The 21683-nt window shown below is 45.5% G+C and overlaps 1 protein-coding gene across 1 annotated transcript in view; it reads right to left on the minus strand.

The window, feature by feature from the left end:
* Positions 1–392: 392 nt before the first annotated feature.
* LOC138480460 (mucin-19-like) overlaps positions 393–21683 on the minus strand; it is a 35629-nt gene continuing 14338 nt past the window's right edge. Inside the window, exon 3 of the mRNA XM_069612243.1 lies at positions 393–21682. Coding sequence (XP_069468344.1) covers positions 393–21682 — 21290 coding nt within the window. The remainder of the gene's footprint in view (position 21683) is intronic.

The following is a 21683-nucleotide window of genomic DNA, read 5'->3' on the forward strand; positions in this document are numbered from 1 at the left end:
AGTAATGACTTGCCTCCCCCATTCAGGCTGCACAAGTCCACCTGGCTCTCTGGAGCCCAAACCTATAATGGTCTAATGTGGACGAATCAGTCATTGACTTTCCTGCCCCCACTTTACACCTGCAGGGCAGAATGAGCAAAATAGCACGACCCCACCACCCCCCACCAGAACATGTTACCACCGCCCTGCGCTCACCCGAGTACTCAGCACTTGCTGACCCAAAGCAAACAATACAGAAATGGCGGCTGCAAAGGTTTATGAAAGCTTCCTTGAGGCAATGGCTGTGTCTTCCTTCATCTAAAAGCCGATGGCAAGATGGGACCCTGCCTGGACCCCTCAAACCCATCCCACACCCGCTCCACGAGGACTCTGGCTCCAAAGCATCCCTCACTTTAATAAACATAGAAAGCTCCTCGAATAAGTTGGCAAGTCTCGTCGAGGAGCGCTTCGGGTGAGCCGTCCACGATGTCCTGGATCACCTGGCAGGTGCCATCAGCCAGTTTCCCGATGACCCTGCACGGGCCTCTTGTAGTCAGGAAGCGGGTGGGCTGCTTATCAGCTGAATATAGCGTCTTACTTCCTGTGAGGGGCGCCAGAGCGGTGCCAGTTCTCATTGGCATGTCTGATTCCTCTCTGGGTGAATGGATGGTGGCCTTTGACGTTTCTGTGAAGATCAAAGTGACCGCCAGGGTTTTCACCCTAGATGCTCCCAAAGTATCAGTGTGGGCGGTGCTACTCGGTGTTGCAGGAGGGCAATCTCTAGGCAATGCTTCCACAATCAAGTGGCAGAACCCATCCACCAGTTTCCCTGTCACTTCACACACACCATCAGTGACTTTCTCTATCACCTGGCACGTGCCATCAGCTAGTTTCACAATTACTCTGCACAAGCTGTCCTCGATAGTCCCCTTTACTTTGCACCAGGAACTGCTGGCGATGGTGGTTGTTGTCAGGGAGATGGTGAATATTTTACCAGTGGTCTGTGGTGCATTGCTTTCAGTGAGGGCTGCAGCTGGCGTTGTTGGTGCAATAATTGGAGAAGTTGTTGCTTCTGTGGTAGCTGTCTTTAAAGCTGTTGTAGACCAGGTATTGATGCTTGAAGTTATTTCTATAGGTTTTGAAGTGCTGCCAGTGATGATAGTAGGTGGAGAGGTTGTATTGGGGCAAATTGTATCCACTGCTTCATCAATCAAATTGCAAACACCATCAACCAGTTTCCCTGTCACTTCACAGGCACCATCAGTGACTTTCTCTATCACCTGGCATGTGCCATCAGCTAGTTTCACAATTACTCTGCACACGCTGTCCTCAAAAGTCCCCTTTACTTTGCACCAGGAGCTGCTGCCGATGGTGGTTGTTGCCAGGGAGATGGTGGATATGTTGCCAGTGGTCTGTGGTGCACTGCTTTCAATGAGGGCTGCAGCTGGTGTTACTGGTGAAGTTGTTGCTGGTCTAGTGGCTGTCTTTAAAGCTGTTGTAGACCAGGTATTGATACTTGAATTTATTGGTACAGGTTTTGAAGTGCTGCCAGTGATGATATTAGGTGCAGAGGCTGTTGTGGGGCAAATTGTATCCGCTGTTTCATCAATCAAATTGCAAACACCATTGACCAGTTTCCCTGTCACTTCACAGGCACCACCAGTGACTTTCTCTATCACCTGACACTTGCCATCAGCTAGTTTCACAATCACTCTGCATAAGCCGTTCACAATAGTCCCAATGACTTTGCACCAGAAACTGCTACCGGTGGTGGTTGTAGTCAGGGAGATGGTGGATATTTTACCAGTGGTCTGTGGTGCATTGCTTTCAGTGAGGAATGAAGCTGGCGTTGTTGATGCAATAATTGGTGAAGTTGTTGCTTCTGTGGTAGCTGTCTTTGAAGCCGTTGTAGACCAGGTATTGATGCTTGAAGTTATTTCTATAGGATCTGAAGTGCTGCCAGTGATGATATTAGGTGCAGAGGCTGTTGTGGGGCAAATTGTATCCGCTGCTTCATCAATCAAATTGCAAACACCATTGACCAGCTTCCCTGTCACTTCACAGGCACCATCAGTGACTTTCTCTATCACCTGACACTTTCCATCAGCTAGTTTCACAATCACTCTGCATAAGCCGTTCACAATAGTCCCAATGACTTTGCACCAGAAACTGCTACCGGTGGTGGTTGTTGTCAGGGAGATGGTGGATATTTTACCAGTGGTCTGTGGTGCATTGCTTTCAGTGAAGGCTGCAGCTGGCGTTGTTGTTGCAATAATTGGTATTGTTGTTGCTTCTGTGGTAGCTGTTTTTAAAGCTGTTGTAGACCAGGTTTTGATGCTTGAAGTTATTGGTACAGGTTCTGAAGTGCTGCCAGTGATGATATTAGGTGCAGAGGCTGTTGTGGGGCAAATTGTATCCGCTGCTTCATCAATCAAATTGCAAACACCATTGACCAGTTTCCCTGTCACTTCACAGGCACCATCAGTGACTTTCTCTATCACCTGACACTTTCCATCAGCTAGTTTCACAATCACTCTGCATAAGCCGTTCACAATAGTCCCAATGACTTTGCACCAGAAACTGCTACCGGTGGTGGTTGTTGTCAGGAAGATGGTGGATATTTTCCCAGTGGTCTGTGGTGCATTGCTTTCAGTGAGTGCTGCAGCTGGTGTTGTTGTTGCAATAATTGGTATTGTTGTTGCTTCTGTGGTAGCTGTCTTTAAAGTTGTCGTAGACCAGGTATTGATACTTGAATTTATTGGTACAGGTTTTGAAGTGGTGCCAGTGATGATATTAGGTGCAGAGGCTGTTGTGGGGCAAACTGTATCCACTGCTTCATCAATCAAATTGCAAACACCATCAACCAGTTTCCCTGTCACTTCACAGGCAACATCAGTGACTTTCTCTATCACCTGGCATGTGCCATCAGCTAGTTTCACAATTACTCTGCACACGCTGTCCTCAAAAGTCCCCTTTACTTTGCACCAGAAGCTGCTGCCGATGGTGGTTGTTGTCAGGGAGATGGTGGATATTTTACCAGTGGTCTGTGGTGCATTGCTTTCAGTGAGGGCTGCAGCTGGCGTTGTTGGTGCAATAATTGGTATTGTTGTTGCTTCTGTGGTAGCTGTCATTAAAGCTGTTGTAGACCAGGTATTGATGCTTGAAGTTATTTCTACAGGTTTTGAAGTGGTGCCAGTGATGATATTAGGTGCAGAGGCTGTTGTGGGGCAAATTGTATCCGCTGCTTCATCAATCAAATTGCAAACACCATTGACCAGTTTCCCTGTCACTTCACAGGCACCACCAGTGACTTTCTCTATCACCTGACACTTGCCATCAGCTAGTTTCACAATCACTCTGCATAAGCCGTTCACAATAGTCCCAATGACTTTGCACCAGAAACTGCTACCGGTGGTGGTTGTTGTCAGGGAGATGGTGGATATTTTACCAGTGGTCTGTGGTGCATGGCTTTCAGTGAGGGCTGCAGCTGGCGTTGTTGGTGCAATAATTGGTATTGTTGTTGCTTCTGTGGTAGCTCTCTTTAAAGCTGTTGTAGACCAGGTATTGATGCTTGAAGTTATTTCTACAGGTTTTGAAGTGGTGTCAGTGATGATATTAGGTGCAGAGGCTGTTGTGGGGCAAATTGTATCTGCTGCTTCATCAATCAAATTGCAAACACCATTGACCAGTTTCCCTGTCACTTCACAGGCACCACCAGTGACTTTCTCTATCACCTGACACTTTCCATCAGCTAGTTTCACAATCACTCTGCATAAGCCGTTCACAATATTCCCAATGACTTTGCACCAGAAACTGCTACCGGTGGTGGTTGTTTTCAGGGAGATGGTGTATATTTTACCAGTGGTCTGTGGTGCATTGCTTTCAGTGAGGGCTGCAGCTGGCATTGTTGGTGCAATAATTGGAGAAGTTGTTGCTTCTGTGGTAGCTGTCTTTAAAGTTGTTGTAGACCAGGTATTGATGCTTGAAGTTATTTCTACAGGTTTTGAAGTGGTGCCAGTGATGATAGTAGGTGGAGAGGTTGTTTTGGGGCAAATTGTATCCACTGCTTCATCAATCAAATTGCAAACACCATTGACCAGTTTCCCTGTCACTTCACAGGCACCATCAGCGACTTTCTCTATCACCTGGCATGTGCCATCAGCTAGTTTCACAATTACTCTGCACAAACTGTCCTCAAAAGTACCCTTTACTTTGCACCAGAAGCTGCTGCCGATGGTGGTTGTTGTCAGGGAGATGGTGGATATTTTACCAGTGGTCTGTGGTGCATTGCTTTCAGTGAGGGCTGCAGCTGGCGTTGTTGATGCAATAATTGGTGAAGTTGTTGCTTCTGTGGTAGCTGTCTTTAAAGCCGTTGTAGACCAGTTATTGATGCCTGAAGTTATTTCTATAGGATTTGAAGTGCTGCCAGTGATGATATTAGGTGCAGAAGCTGTTGTGGGGCAAATTGTATCCGCTGCTTCATCAATCAAATTGCAAACACCATTGACCAGTTTCCCTGTCACTTCACAGGCACCATCAGTGACTTTCTCTATCACCTGACACTTTCCATCAGCTAGTTTCACAATCACTCTGCATAAGCCGTTCACAATAGTCCCAATGACTTTGCACCAGAAACTGCTACCGGTGGTGGTTGTTGTCAGGAAGATGGTGGATATTTTCCCAGTGGTCTGTGGTGCATTGCTTTCAGTGAGGGCTGCAGCTGGCGTTGTTGATGCAATAATTGGTGAAGTTGTTGCTTCTGTGGTAGCTGTCTTTAAAGTTGTCGTAGACCAGGTATTGATACTTGAATTTATTGGTACAGATTTTGAAGTGGTGCCAGTGATGATATTAGGTGCAGAGGCTGTTGTGGGGCAAACTGTATCCACTGCTTCATCAATCAAATTGCAAACACCATCAACCAGTTTCCCTGTCACTTCACAGGCAACATCAGTGACTTTCTCTATCACCTGGCATGTGCCATCAGCTAGTTTCACAATTACTCTGCACACGCTGTCCTCAAAAGTCCCCTTTACTTTGCACCAGAAGCTGCTGCCGATGGTGGTTGTTGTCAGGGAGATGGTGGATATTTTACCAGTGGTCTGTGGTGCATTGCTTTCAGTGAGGGCTGCAGCTGGCGTTGTTGGTGCAATAATTGGTATTGTTGTTGCTTCTGTGGTAGCTGTCATTAAAGCTGTTGTAGACCAGGTATTGATGCTTGAAGTTATTTCTACAGGTTTTGAAGTGGTGCCAGTGATGATATTAGGTGCAGAGGCTGTTGTGGGGCAAATTGTATCCGCTGCTTCATCAATCAAATTGCAAACACCATTGACCAGTTTCCCTGTCACTTCACAGGCACCACCAGTGACTTTCTTTATCACCTGACACTTGCCATCAGCTAGTTTCACAATCACTCTGCATAAGCCGTTCACAATAGTCCCAATGACTTTGCACCAGAAACTGCTACCGGTGGTGGTTGTTGTCAGGGAGATGGTGGATATTTTACCAGTGGTCTGTGGTGCATGGCTTTCAGTGAGGGCTGCAGCTGGCGTTGTTGGTGCAATAATTGGTATTGTTGTTGCTTCTGTGGTAGCTCTCTTTAAAGCTGTTGTAGACCAGGTATTGATGCTTGAAGTTATTTCTACAGGTTTTGAAGTGGTGTCAGTGATGATATTAGGTGCAGAGGCTGTTGTGGGGCAAATTGTATCTGCTGCTTCATCAATCAAATTGCAAACACCATTGACCAGTTTCCCTGTCACTTCACAGGCACCACCAGTGACTTTCTCTATCACCTGACACTTTCCATCAGCTAGTTTCACAATCACTCTGCATAAGCCGTTCACAATATTCCCAATGACTTTGCACCAGAAACTGCTACCGGTGGTGGTTGTTTTCAGGGAGATAGTGGATATTTTACCAGTGGTCTGTGGTGCATTGCTTTCAGTGAGGGCTGCAGCTGGCGTTGTTGATGCAATAATTGGTGAAGTTGTTGCTTCTGTGGTAGCTGTCTTTAAAGCCGTTGTAGACCAGGTATTGATGCTTGAAGTTATTTCTATAGGATTTGAAGTGCTGCCAGTGATGATATTAGGTGCAGAGGCTGTTGTGGGGCAAATTGAATCCGCTGCTTCATCAATCAAATTGCAAACACCATTGACCAGTTTCCCTGTCACTTCACAGGCACCATCAGTGACTTTCTCTATCGCCTGACACTTTCCATCAGCTAGTTTCACAATCACTCTGCATAAGCCGTTCACAATAGTCCCAATGACTTTGCACCAGAAACTGCTACCGGTGGTGGTTGTTGTCAGGGAGATGGTGGATATTTTCCCAGTGGTCTGTGGTGCACTGCTTTCAGTGAGTGCTGCAGCTGGTGTTGTTGTTGCAATAATTGGTATTGTTGTTGCTTCTGTGGTAGCTGTCTTTAAAGTTGTCGTAGACCAGGTATTGATACTTGAATTTATTGGTACAGGTTTTGAAGTGGTGCCAGTGATGATATTAGGTGCAGAAGTTGTTGTGGGGCAAACTGTATCCACTGCTTCATCAATCAAATTGCAAACACCATCAACCAGTTTCCCTGTCACTTCACAGGCACCATCAGTGACTTTCTCTATCACCTGGCATGTGCCATCAGCTAGTTTCAAAATTACTCTGCACACGCTGTCCTCAAAAGTCCCCTTTACTTTGCACCAGGAGCTCCTGCCGATGGTGGTTGTTGTCAGGGAGATGGTGGATATTTTACCAGTGGTCTGTGGTGCATTGCTTTCAGTGAGGGCTGCAGCTGGCGTTGTTGGTGCAGTAATTGGTGAAGTTGTTGCTTCTGTGGTAGCTGTCTTTAAAGCTGTCGTAGACCAGGTATTGATACTTGAATTTATTGGTACAGGTTTTGAAGTGCTGCCAGTGATGATATTAGGTGCAGAGGCTGTTGTGGGGCAAATTGTATCCGCTGCTTCAATCAAATTGCAAACACCTTTGACCAGTTTCCCTGTCACTTCACAGGCACCATCAGTGACTTTCTCTATCACCTGACACTTGCCATCAGCTAGTTTCACAATCACTCTGCATAAGCCGTTCACAATAGTCCCAATGACTTTGCACCAGAAACTGCTACTGGTGGTGGTTGTTGTCAGGGAGATGGTGGATATTTTACCAGTGGTCTGTGGTGCATTGCTTTCAGTGAGTGCTGCAGCTGGTGTTGTTGTTGCAATAATTGGTATTGTTGTTGCTTCTGTGGTAGCTGTTTTAAAAGCTGTTGTAGACCAGGTATTGATACTTGAAGTTATTTCTATAGGATTTAAAGTGCTGCCAGTGATGATATTAGGTGCAGAGGTTGTTGTGGGGCAAATTGTATCCGTTGCTGCATCAATCAAGTTGCAAACACCATTGACCAGTTTCCCTGTCACTTCACAGGCACCATCAGTGACTTTCTCTATCACCTGACACTTGCCATCAGCTAGTTTCACAATCACTCTGCATAAGCCGTTCACAATAGTCCCAATGACTTTGCACCAGAAACTGCTACCGGTGGAGGTTGTTGTCAGGGAGATGGTGGATATTTTACCAGTGGTCTGTGGTGCATGGCTTTCAGTGAGGGCTGCAGCTGGCGTTGTTGGTGCAATAATTGGTATTGTTGTTGCTTCTGTGGTAGCTGTCTTTAAAGCTGTCGTAGACCAGGTATTGATACTTGAATTTATTGGTACAGGTTTTGAAGTGGTGCCAGTGATGATATTAGGTGCAGAGGCTGTTGTGGGGCAAATTGTATCCGCTGCTTCATCAATCAAATTGCAAACACCATTGACCAATTTCCCTGTCACTTCACAGGCACCACCAGTGACTTTCTCTATCACTTGACACTTGCCATCAGCTAGTTTCACAATCACTCTGCATAAGCCGTTCACAATATTCCCAATGACTTTGCACCAGAAACTGCTACCGGTGGTGGTTGTTTTCAGGGAGATGGTGTATATTTTACCAGTGGTCTGTGGTGCATTGCTTTCAGTGAGGGCTGCAGCTGGCATTGTTGGTGCAATAATTGGAGAAGTTGTTGCTTCTGTGGTAGCTGTCTTTAAAGTTGTTGTAGACCAGGTATTGATGCTTGAAGTTATTTCTACAGGTTTTGAAGTGGTGCCAGTGATGATAGTAGGTGGAGAGGTTGTTTTGGGGCAAATTGTATCCACTGCTTCATCAATCAAATTGCAAACACCATTGACCAGTTTCCCTGTCACTTCACAGGCACCATCAGTGACTTTCTCTATCACCTGGCATGTGCCATCAGCTAGTTTCACAATTACTCTGCACACGCTGTCCTCAAAAGTCCCCTTTACTTTGCACCAGAAGCTGCTGCCGATGGTGGTTGTTGTCAGGGAGATGGTGGATATTTTACCAGTGGTCTGTGGTGCATTGCTTTCAGTGAGGGCTGCAGCTGGCGTTGTTGGTGCAATAATTGGTATTGTTGTTGCTTCTGTGGTAGCTGTCATTAAAGCTGTTGTAGACCAGGTATTGATGCTTGAAGTTATTTCTACAGGTTTTGAAGTGGTGCCAGTGATGATATTAGGTGCAGAGGCTGTTGTGGGGCAAATTGTATCCGCTGCTTCATCAATCAAATTGCAAACACCATTGACCAGTTTCCCTGTCACTTCACAGGCACCACCAGTGACTTTCTCTATCACCTGACACTTGCCATCAGCTAGTTTCACAATCACTCTGCATAAGCCGTTCACAATAGTCCCAATGACTTTGCACCAGAAACTGCTACCGGTGGTGGTTGTTGTCAGGGAGATGGTGGATATTTTACCAGTGGTCTGTGGTGCATGGCTTTCAGTGAGGGCTGCAGCTGGCGTTGTTGGTGCAATAATTGGTATTGTTGTTGCTTCTGTGGTAGCTCTCTTTAAAGCTGTTGTAGACCAGGTATTGATGCTTGAAGTTATTTCTACAGGTTTTGAAGTGGTGTCAGTGATGATATTAGGTGCAGAGGCTGTTGTGGGGCAAATTGTATCTGCTGCTTCATCAATCAAATTGCAAACACCATTGACCAGTTTCCCTGTCACTTCACAGGCACCACCAGTGACTTTCTCTATCACCTGACACTTTCCATCAGCTAGTTTCACAATCACTCTGCATAAGCCGTTCACAATATTCCCAATGACTTTGCACCAGAAACTGCTACCGGTGGTGGTTGTTTTCAGGGAGATGGTGGATATTTTACCAGTGGTCTGTGGTGCATTGCTTTCAGTGAGGGCTGCAGCTGGCGTTGTTGATGCAATAATTGGTGAAGTTGTTGCTTCTGTGGTAGCTGTCTTTAAAGCCGTTGTAGACCAGGTATTGATGCTTGAAGTTATTTCTATAGGATTTGAAGTGCTGCCAGTGATGATATTAGGTGTAGAGGCTGTTGTGGGGCAAATTGAATCCGCTGCTTCATCAATCAAATTGCAAACACCATTGACCAGTTTCCCTGTCACTTCACAGGCACCATCAGTGACTTTCTCTATCGCCTGACACTTTCCATCAGCTAGTTTCACAATCACTCTGCATAAGCCGTTCACAATAGTCCCAATGACTTTGCACCAGAAACTGCTACCGGTGGTGGTTGTTGTCAGGGAGATGGTGGATATTTTCCCAGTGGTCTGTGGTGCACTGCTTTCAGTGAGTGCTGCAGCTGGTGTTGTTGTTGCAATAATTGGTATTGTTGTTGCTTCTGTGGTAGCTGTCTTTAAAGTTGTCGTAGACCAGGTATTGATACTTGAATTTATTGGTACAGGTTTTGAAGTGGTGCCAGTGATGATATTAGGTGCAGAAGTTGTTGTGGGGCAAACTGTATCCACTGCTTCATCAATCAAATTGCAAACACCATCAACCAGTTTCCCTGTCACTTCACAGGCACCATCAGTGACTTTCTCTATCACCTGGCATGTGCCATCAGCTAGTTTCAAAATTACTCTGCACACGCTGTCCTCAAAAGTCCCCTTTACTTTGCACCAGGAGCTCCTGCCGATGGTGGTTGTTGTCAGGGAGATGGTGGATATTTTACCAGTGGTCTGTGGTGCATTGCTTTCAGTGAGGGCTGCAGCTGGCGTTGTTGGTGCAGTAATTGGTGAAGTTGTTGCTTCTGTGGTAGCTGTCTTTAAAGCTGTCGTAGACCAGGTATTGATACTTGAATTTATTGGTACAGGTTTTGAAGTGCTGCCAGTGATGATATTAGGTGCAGAGGCTGTTGTGGGGCAAATTGTATCCGCTGCTTCAATCAAATTGCAAACACCTTTGACCAGTTTCCCTGTCACTTCACAGGCACCATCAGTGACTTTCTCTATCACCTGACACTTGCCATCAGCTAGTTTCACAATCACTCTGCATAAGCCGTTCACAATAGTCCCAATGACTTTGCACCAGAAACTGCTACTGGTGGTGGTTGTTGTCAGGGAGATGGTGGATATTTTACCAGTGGTCTGTGGTGCACTGCTTTCAGTGAGTGCTGCAGCTGGTGTTGTTGTTGCAATAATTGGTATTGTTGTTGCTTCTGTGGTAGCTGTTTTAAAAGCTGTTGTAGACCAGGTATTGATACTTGAAGTTATTTCTATAGGATTTAAAGTGCTGCCAGTGATGATATTAGGTGCAGAGGTTGTTGTGGGGCAAATTGTATCCGTTGCTGCATCAATCAAGTTGCAAACACCATTGACCAGTTTCCCTGTCACTTCACAGGCACCATCAGTGACTTTCTCTATCACCTGACACTTGCCATCAGCTAGTTTCACAATCACTCTGCATAAGCCGTTCACAATAGTCCCAATGACTTTGCACCAGAAACTGCTACCGGTGGAGGTTGTTGTCAGGGAGATGGTGGATATTTTACCAGTGGTCTGTAGTGCATGGCTTTCAGTGAGGGCTGCAGCTGGCGTTGTTGGTGCAATAATTGGTATTGTTGTTGCTTCTGTGGTAGCTGTCTTTAAAGCTGTCGTAGACCAGGTATTGATACTTGAATTTATTGGTACAGGTTTTGAAGTGGTGCTAGTGATGATATTAGGTGCAGAGGCTGTTGTGGGGCAAATTGTATCCGCTGCTTCATCAATCAAATTGCAAACACCATTGACCAGTTTCCCTGTCACTTCACAGGCACCACCAGTGACTTTCTCTATCACTTGACACTTGCCATCAGCTAGTTTCACAATCACTCTGCATAAGCCGTTCACAATATTCCCAATGACTTTGCACCAGAAACTGCTACCGGTGGTGGTTGTTTTCAGGGAGATGGTGTATATTTTACCAGTGGTCTGTGGTGCATTGCTTTCAGTGAGGGCTGCAGCTGGCATTGTTGGTGCAATAATTGGAGAAGTTGTTGCTTCTGTGGTAGCTGTCTTTAAAGTTGTTGTAGACCAGGTATTGATGCTTGAAGTTATTTCTACAGGTTTTGAAGTGGTGCCAGTGATGATAGTAGGTGGAGAGGTTGTTTTGGGGCAAATTGTATCCACTGCTTCATCAATCAAATTGCAAACACCATTGACCAGTTTCCCTGTCACTTCACAGGCACCATCAGCGACTTTCTCTATCACCTGGCATGTGCCATCAGCTAGTTTCACAATTACTCTGCACAAACTGTCCTCAAAAGTACCCTTTACTTTGCACCAGAAGCTGCTGCCGATGGTGGTTGTTGTCAGGGAGATGGTGGATATTTTACCAGTGGTCTGTGGTGCATTGCTTTCAGTGAGGGCTGCAGCTGGCGTTGTTGATGCAATAATTGGTGAAGTTGTTGCTTCTGTGGTAGCTGTCTTTAAAGCCGTTGTAGACCAGTTATTGATGCCTGAAGTTATTTCTATAGGATTTGAAGTGCTGCCAGTGATGATATTAGGTGCAGAAGCTGTTGTGGGGCAAATTGTATCCGCTGCTTCATCAATCAAATTGCAAACACCATTGACCAGTTTCCCTGTCACTTCACAGGCACCATCAGTGACTTTCTCTATCACCTGACACTTTCCATCAGCTAGTTTCACAATCACTCTGCATAAGCCGTTCACAATAGTCCCAATGACTTTGCACCAGAAACTGCTACCGGTGGTGGTTGTTGTCAGGAAGATGGTGGATATTTTCCCAGTGGACTGTGGTGCATTGCTTTCAGTGAGTGCTGCAGCTGGTGTTGTTGTTGCAATAATTGGTATTGTTGTTGCTTCTGTGGTAGCTGTCTTTAAAGTTGTCGTAGACCAGGTATTGATACTTGAATTTATTGATACAGGTTTTGAAGTGCTGCCAGTGATGATATTAGGTGCAGAGGCTGTTGTGGGGCAAATTGTATCCGCTGCTTCAATCAAATTGCAAACACCTTTGACCAGTTTCCCTGTCACTTCACAGGCACCATCAGTGACTTTCTCTATCACCTGACACTTGCCATCAGCTAGTTTCACAATCACTCTGCATAAGCCGTTCACAATAGTCCCAATGACTTTGCACCAGAAACTGCTACTGGTGGTGGTTGTTGTCAGGGAGATGGTGGATATTTTACCAGTGGTCTGTGGTGCATTGCTTTCAGTGAGTGCTGCAGCTGGTGTTATTGTTGTTGCTTCTGTGGTAGCTGTTTTAAAAGCTGTTGTAGACCAGGTATTGATACTTGAAGTTATTTCTATAGGATTTAAAGTGCTGCCAGTGATGATATTAGGTGCAGAGGTTGTTGTGGGGCAAATTGTATCCGTTGCTGCATCAATCAAGTTGCAAACACCATTGACCAGCTTCCCTGTCACTTCACAGGCACCATCAGTGACTTTCTCTATCACCTGACACTTGCCATCAGCTAGTTTCACAATCACTCTGCATAAGCCGTTCACAATAGTCCCAATGACTTTGCACCAGAAACTGCTACCGGTGGTGGTTGTTGTCAGGGAGATGGTGGATATTTTACCAGTGGTCTGTGGTGCATGGCTTTCAGTGAGGGCTGCAGCTGGCGTTGTTGGTGCAATAATTGGTATTGTTGTTGCTTCTGTGGTAGCTGTCTTTAAAGCTGTTGTAGACCGGGTATTGATGCTTGAAGTTATTTCTACAGGTTTTGAAGTGGTGCCAGTGATGATATTAGGTGCAGAGGCTGTTGTGGGGCAAATTGTATCCGCTGCTTCATCAATCAAATTGCAAACACCATTGACCAGTTTCCCTGTCACTTCACAGGCACCACCAGTGACTTTCTCTATCACTTGACACTTGCCATCAGCTAGTTTCACAATCACTCTGCATAAGCCGTTCACAATATTCCCAATGACTTTGCACCAGAAACTGCTACCGGTGGTGGTTGTTTTCAGGGAGATGGTGTATATTTTACCAGTGGTCTGTGGTGCATTGCTTTCAGTGAGGGCTGCAGCTGGCGTTTTTGGTGCAATAATTGGAGAAGTTGTTGCTTCTGTGGTAGCTGTCTTTAAAGCTGTTGTAGACCAGGTATTGATGCTTGAAGTTATTTCTACAGGTTTTGAAGTGGTGCCAGTGATGATAGTAGGTGGAGAGGTTGTTTTGGGGCAAATTGTATCCACTGCTTCATCAATCAAATTGCAAACACCATCAAACAGTTTCCCTGTCACTTCACAGGCACCATCAGTGACTTTCTCTATCACCTGGCATGTGCCATCAGCTAGTTTCACAATTACTCTGCACAGGCTGTCCTCAAAAGTCCCCTTTACTTTGCACCAGGAGCTGCTGCCGATGGTGGTTGTTGTCAGGGAGATGGTGGATATTTTACCAGTGGTCTCTGGTGCATTGCTTTCAGTGGGGGCTGCAGCTGGCGTTGTTGGTGCAGTAATTGGTGAAGTTGTTGCTTCTGTGGTAGCTGTCTTTAAAGCTGTCGTAGACCAGGTATTGATACTTGAATTTATTGGTACAGGTTTTGAAGTGCTGCCAGTGATGATATTAGGTGCAGAGGCTGTTGTGGGGCAAATTGTATCCGCTGCTTCAATCAAATTGCAAACACCTTTGACCAGTTTCCCTGTCACTTCACAGGCACCATCAGTGACTTTCTCTATCACCTGACACTTGCCATCAGCTAGTTTCACAATCACTCTGCATAAGCCGTTCACAATAGTCCCAATGACTTTGCACCAGAAACTGCTACTGGTGGTGGTTGTTGTCAGGGAGATGGTGGATATTTTACCAGTGGTCTGTGGTGCACTGCTTTCAGTGAGTGCTGCAGCTGGTGTTATTGTTGTTGCTTCTGTGGTAGCTGTTTTAAAAGCTGTTGTAGACCAGGTATTGATACTTGAAGTTATTTCTATAGGATTTAAAGTGCTGCCAGTGATGATATTAGGTGCAGAGGTTGTTGTGGGGCAAATTGTATCCGTTGCTGCATCAATCAAGTTGCAAACACCATTGACCAGCTTCCCTGTCACTTCACAGTCACCATCAGTGACTTTCTCTATCACCTGACACTTGCCATCAGCTAGTTTGACAATCACTCTGCATAAGCCGTTCACAATAGTCCCAATGACTTTGCACCAGAAACTGCTACCGGTGGTGGTTGTTATCAGGGAGACGGTGGATATTTTACCAGTGGTCTGTGGTGCATGGCTTTCAGTGAGGGCTGCAGCTGGCGTTGTTGGTGCAATAATTGGTATTGTTGTTGCTTCTGTGGTAGCTGTCTTTAAAGCTGTTGTAGACCGGGTATTGATGCTTGAAGTTATTTCTACAGGTTTTGAAGTGGTGCCAGTGATGATATTAGGTGCAGAGGCTGTTGTGGGGCAAATTGTATCCGCTGCTTCATCAATCAAATTGCAAACACCATTGACCAGTTTCCCTGTCACTTCACAGGCACCACCAGTGACTTTCTCTATCACTTGACACTTGCCATCAGCTAGTTTCACAATCACTCTGCATAAGCCGTTCACAATATTCCCAATGACTTTGCACCAGAAACTGCTACCGGTGGTGGTTGTTTTCAGGGAGATGGTGTATATTTTACCAGTGGTCTGTGGTGCATTGCTTTCAGTGAGGGCTGCAGCTGGCATTGTTGGTGCAATAATTGGAGAAGTTGTTGCTTCTGTGGTAGCTGTCTTTAAAGTTGTTGTAGACCAGGTATTGATGCTTGAAGTTATTTCTACAGGTTTTGAAGTGGTGCCAGTGATGATAGTAGGTGGAGAGGTTGTTTTGGGGCAAATTGTATCCACTGCTTCATCAATCAAATTGCAAACACCATTGACCAGTTTCCCTGTCACTTCACAGGCACCATCAGCGACTTTCTCTATCACCTGGCATGTGCCATCAGCTAGTTTCACAATTACTCTGCACAAACTGTCCTCAAAAGTACCCTTTACTTTGCACCAGAAGCTGCTGCCGATGGTGGTTGTTGTCAGGGAGATGGTGGATATTTTACCAGTGGTCTGTGGTGCATTGCTTTCAGTGAGGGCTGCAGCTGGCGTTGTTGATGCAATAATTGGTGAAGTTGTTGCTTCTGTGGTAGCTGTCTTTAAAGCCGTTGTAGACCAGTTATTGATGCCTGAAGTTATTTCTATAGGATTTGAAGTGCTGCCAGTGATGATATTAGGTGCAGAAGCTGTTGTGGGGCAAATTGTATCCGCTGCTTCATCAATCAAATTGCAAACACCATTGACCAGTTTCCCTGTCACTTCACAGGCACCATCAGTGACTTTCTCTATCACCTGACACTTTCCATCAGCTAGTTTCACAATCACTCTGCATAAGCCGTTCACAATAGTCCCAATGACTTTGCACCAGAAACTGCTACCGGTGGTGGTTGTTGTCAGGAAGATGGTGGATATTTTCCCAGTGGACTGTGGTGCATTGCTTTCAGTGAGTGCTGCAGCTGGTGTTGTTGTTGCAATAATTGGTATTGTTGTTGCTTCTGTGGTAGCTGTCTTTAAAGTTGTCGTAGACCAGGTATTGATACTTGAATTTATTGGTACAGGTTTTGAAGTGCTGCCAGTGATGATATTAGGTGCAGAGGCTGTTGTGGGGCAAATTGTATCCGCTGCTTCAATCAAATTGCAAACACCTTTGACCAGTTTCCCTGTCACTTCACAGGCACCATCAGTGACTTTCTCTATCACCTGACACTTGCCATCAGCTAGTTTCACAATCACTCTGCATAAGCCGTTCACAATAGTCCCAATGACTTTGCACCAGAAACTGCTACTGGTGGTGGTTGTTGTCAGGGAGATGGTGGATATTTTACCAGTGGTCTGTGGTGCATTGCTTTCAGTGAGTGCTGCAGCTGGTGTTATTGTTGTTGCTTCTGTGGTAGCTGTTTTAAAAGCTGTTGTAGACCAGGTATTGATACTTGAAGTTATTTCTATAGGATTTAAAGTGCTGCCAGTGATGATATTAGGTGCAGAGGTTGTTGTGGGGCAAATTGTATCCGTTGCTGCATCAATCAAGTTGCAAACACCATTGACCAGCTTCCCTGTCACTTCACAGGCACCATCAGTGACTTTCTCTATCACCTGACACTTGCCATCAGCTAGTTTCACAATCACTCTGCATAAGCCGTTCACAATAGTCCCAATGACTTTGCACCAGAAACTGCTACCGGTGGTGGTTGTTGTCAGGGAGACGGTGGATATTTTACCAGTGGTCTGTGGTGCATGGCTTTCAGTGAGGGCTGCAGCTGGCGTTGTTGGTGCAATAATTGGTATTGTTGTTGCTTCTGTGGTAGCTGTCTTTAAAGCTGTTGTAGACCGGGTATTGATGCTTGAAGTTATTTCTACAGGTTTTGAAGTGGTGCCAGTGATGATATTAGGTGCAGAGGCTGTTGTGGGGCAAATTGTATCCGCTGCTTCATCAATCAAATTGCAAACACCATTGACCAGTTTCCCTGTCACTTCACAGGCACCACCAGTGACTTTCTCTATCACTTGACACTTGCCATCAGCTAGTTTCACAATCACTCTGCATAAGCCGTTCACAATATTCCCAATGACTTTGCACCAGAAACTGCTACCGGTGGTGGTTGTTTTCAGGGAGATGGTGTATATTTTACCAGTGGTCTGTGGTGCATTGCTTTCAGTGAGGGCTGCAGCTGGCGTTTTTGGTGCAATAATTGGAGAAGTTGTTGCTTCTGTGGTAGCTGTCTTTAAAGCTGTTGTAGACCAGGTATTGATGCTTGAAGTTATTTCTACAGGTTTTGAAGTGGTGCCAGTGATGATAGTAGGTGGAGAGGTTGTTTTGGGGCAAATTGTATCCACTGCTTCATCAATCAAATTGCAAACACCATCAACCAGTTTCCCTGTCACTTCACAGGCACCATCAGTGACTTTCTCTATCACCTGGCATGTGCCATCAGCTAGTTTCACAATTACTCTGCACAGGCTGTCCTCAAAAGTCCCCTTTACTTTGCACCAGGAGCTGCTGCCGATGGTGGTTGTTGTCAGGGAGATGGTGGATATTTTACCAGTGGTCTCTGGTGCATTGCTTTCAGTGGGGGCTGCAGCTGGCGTTGTTGGTGCAGTAATTGGTGAAGTTGTTGCTTCTGTGGTAGCTGTCTTTAAAGCTGTCGTAGACCAGGTATTGATACTTGAATTTATTGGTACAGGTTTTGAAGTGCTGCCAGTGATGATATTAGGTGCAGAGGCTGTTGTGGGGCAAATTGTATCCGCTGCTTCAATCAAATTGCAAACACCTTTGACCAGTTTCCCTGTCACTTCACAGGCACCATCAGTGACTTTCTCTATCACCTGACACTTGCCATCAGCTAGTTTCACAATCACTCTGCATAAGCCGTTCACAATAGTCCCAATGACTTTGCACCAGAAACTGCTACTGGTGGTGGTTGTTGTCAGGGAGATGGTGGATATTTTACCAGTGGTCTGTGGTGCATTGCTTTCAGTGAGTGCTGCAGCTGGTGTTATTGTTGTTGCTTCTGTGGTAGCTGTTTTAAAAGCTGTTGTAGACCAGGTATTGATACTTGAAGTTATTTCTATAGGATTTAAAGTGCTGCCAGTGATGATATTAGGTGCAGAGGTTGTTGTGGGGCAAATTGTATCCGTTGCTGCATCAATCAAGTTGCAAACACCATTGACCAGCTTCCCTGTCACTTCACAGGCACCATCAGTGACTTTCTCTATCACCTGACACTTGCCATCAGCTAGTTTGACAATCACTCTGCATAAGCCGTTCACAATAGTCCCAATGACTTTGCACCAGAAACTGCTACCGGTGGTGGTTGTTATCAGGGAGACGGTGGATATTTTACCAGTGGTCTGTGGTGCATGGCTTTCAGTGAGGGCTGCAGCTGGCGTTGTTGGTGCAATAATTGGTATTGTTGTTGCTTCTGTGGTAGCTGTCTTTAAAGCTGTTGTAGACCGGGTATTGATGCTTGAAGTTATTTCTACAGGTTTTGAAGTGGTGCCAGTGATGATATTAGGTGCAGAGGCTGTTGTGGGGCAAATTGTATCCGCTGCTTCATCAATCAAATTGCAAACACCATTGACCAGTTTCCCTGTCACTTCACAGGCACCACCAGTGACTTTCTCTATCACTTGACACTTGCCATCAGCTAGTTTCACAATCACTCTGCATAAGCCGTTCACAATATTCCCAATGACTTTGCACCAGAAACTGCTACCGGTGGTGGTTGTTTTCAGGGAGATGGTGTATATTTTACCAGTGGTCTGTGGTGCATTGCTTTCAGTGAGGGCTGCAGCTGGCATTGTTGGTGCAATAATTGGAGAAGTTGTTGCTTCTGTGGTAGCTGTCTTTAAAGTTGTTGTAGACCAGGTATTGATGCTTGAAGTTATTTCTACAGGTTTTGAAGTGGTGCCAGTGATGATAGTAGGTGGAGAGGTTGTTTTGGGGCAAATTGTATCCACTGCTTCATCAATCAAATTGCAAACACCATTGACCAGTTTCCCTGTCACTTCACAGGCACCATCAGCGACTTTCTCTATCACCTGGCATGTGCCATCAGCTAGTTTCACAATTACTCTGCACAAACTGTCCTCAAAAGTACCCTTTACTTTGCACCAGAAGCTGCTGCCGATGGTGGTTGTTGTCAGGGAGATGGTGGATATTTTACCAGTGGTCTGTGGTGCATTGCTTTCAGTGAGGGCTGCAGCTGGCGTTGTTGATGCAATAATTGGTGAAGTTGTTGCTTCTGTGGTAGCTGTATTTAAAGCCGTTGTAGACCAGTTATTGATGCCTGAAGTTATTTCTATAGGATTTGAAGTGCTGCCAGTGATGATATTAGGTGCAGAAGCTGTTGTGGGGCAAATTGTATCCGCTGCTTCATCAATCAAATTGCAAACACCATTGACCAGTTTCCCTGTCACTTCACAGGCACCATCAGTGACTTTCTCTATCACCTGACACTTTCCATCAGCTAGTTTCACAATCACTCTGCATAAGCCGTTCACAATAGTCCCAATGACTTTGCACCAGAAACTGCTACCGGTGGTGGTTGTTGTCAGGAAGATGGTGGATATTTTCCCAGTGGACTGTGGTGCATTGCTTTCAGTGAGTGCTGCAGCTGGTGTTGTTGTTGCAATAATTGGTATTGTTGTTGCTTCTGTGGTAGCTGTCTTTAAAGTTGTCGTAGACCAGGTATTGATACTTGAATTTATTGGTACAGGTTTTGAAGTGCTGCCAGTGATGATATTAGGTGCAGAGGCTGTTGTGGGGCAAATTGTATCCGCTGCTTCAATCAAATTGCAAACACCTTTGACCAGTTTCCCTGTCACTTCACAGGCACCATCAGTGACTTTCTCTATCACCTGACACTTGCCATCAGCTAGTTTCACAATCACTCTGCATAAGCCGTTCACAATAGTCCCAATGACTTTGCACCAGAAACTGCTACTGGTGGTGGTTGTTGTCAGGGAGATGGTGGATATTTTACCAGTGGTCTGTGGTGCATTGCTTTCAGTGAGTGCTGCAGCTGGTGTTATTGTTGTTGCTTCTGTGGTAGCTGTTTTAAAAGCTGTTGTAGACCAGGTATTGATACTTGAAGTTATTTCTATAGGATTTAAAGTGCTGCCAGTGATGATATTAGGTGCAGAGGTTGTTGTGGGGCAAATTGTATCCATTGCTGCATCAATCAAGTTGCAAACACCATTGACCAGCTTCCCTGTCACTTCACAGGCACCATCAGTGACTTTCTCTATCACCTGACACTTGCCATCAGCTAGTTTCACAATCACTCTGCATAAGCCGTTCACAATAGTCCCAATGACTTTGCACCAGAAACTGCTACCGGTGGTGGTTGTTGTCAGGGAGACGGTGGATATTTTACCAGTGGTCTGTGGTGCATGGCTTTCAGTGAGGGCTGCAGCTGGTGTTGTTGTTGCAATAATTGGTATTGTTGTTGCTTCTGTGGTAGCTGTCTTTAAAGCTGTTGTAGACCGGGTATTGATGCTTGAAGTTATTTCTACAGGTTTTGAAGTGGTGCCAGTGATGATATTAGGTGCAGAGGCTGTTGTGGGGCAAATTGTATCCGCTGCTTTATCAATCAAATTGCAAACACCATTGACCAGTTTCCCTGTCACTTCACAGGCACCACCAGTGACTTTCTCTATCACTTGACACTTGCCATCAGCTAGTTTCACAATCACTCTGCATAAGCCGTTCACAATATTCCCAATGACTTTGCACCAGAAACTGCTACCGGTGGTGGTTGTTTTCAGGGAGATGGTGTATATTTTACCAGTGGTCTGTGGTGCATTGCTTTCAGTGAGGGCTGCAGCTGGCGTTTTTGGTGCAATAATTGGAGAAGTTGTTGCTTCTGTGGTAGCTGTCTTTAAAGCTGTTGTAGACCAGGTATTGATGCTTGAAGTTATTTCTACAGGTTTTGAAGTGGTGCCAGTGATGATAGTAGGTGGAGAGGTTGTTTTGGGGCAAATTGTATCCACTGCTTCATCAATCAAATTGCAAACACCATCAACCAGTTTCCCTGTCACTTCACAGGCACCATCAGTGACTTTCTCTATCACCTGGCATGTGCCATCAGCTAGTTTCACAATTACTCTGCACAGGCTGTCCTCAAAAGTCCCCTTTACTTTGCACCAGGAGCTGCTGCCGATGGTGGTTGTTGTCAGGGAGATGGTGGATATTTTACCAGTGGTCTCTGGTGCATTGCTTTCAGTGGGGGCTGCAGCTGGCGTTGTTGGTGCAGTAATTGGTGAAGTTGTTGCTTCTGTGGTAGCTGTCTTTAAAGCTGTCGTAGACCAGGTATTGATACTTGAATTTATTGGTACAGGTTTTGAAGTGCTGCCAGTGATGATATTAGGTGCAGAGGCTGTTGTGGGGCAAATTGTATCCGCTGCTTCAATCAAATTGCAAACACCTTTGACCAGTTTCCCTGTCACTTCACAGGCACCATCAGTGACTTTCTCTATCACCTGACACTTGCCATCAGCTAGTTTCACAATCACTCTGCATAAGCCGTTCACAATAGTCCCAATGACTTTGCACCAGAAACTGCTACTGGTGGTGGTTGTTGTCAGGGAGATGGTTAATATTTTACCAGTGGTCTGTGGTGCATTGCTTTCAGTGAGTGCTGCAGCTGGTGTTATTGTTGTTGCTTCTGTGGTAGCTGTTTTAAAAGCTGTTGTAGACCAGGTATTGATACTTGAAGTTATTTCTATAGGATTTAAAGTGCTGCCAGTGATGATATTAGGTGCAGAGGTTGTTGTGGGGCAAATTGTATCCGTTGCTGCATCAATCAAGTTGCAAACACCATTGACCAGCTTCCCTGTCACTTCACAGGCACCATCAGTGACTTTCTCTAACACCTGACACTTGCCATCAGC

The sequence above is a fragment of the Ambystoma mexicanum genome, chromosome 5p (assembly GCF_040938575.1).
Source record: "Ambystoma mexicanum isolate Mex_15411 chromosome 5p, UKY_AmexF1_1, whole genome shotgun sequence".
Taxonomy (NCBI): domain Eukaryota; kingdom Metazoa; phylum Chordata; class Amphibia; order Caudata; family Ambystomatidae; genus Ambystoma; species Ambystoma mexicanum.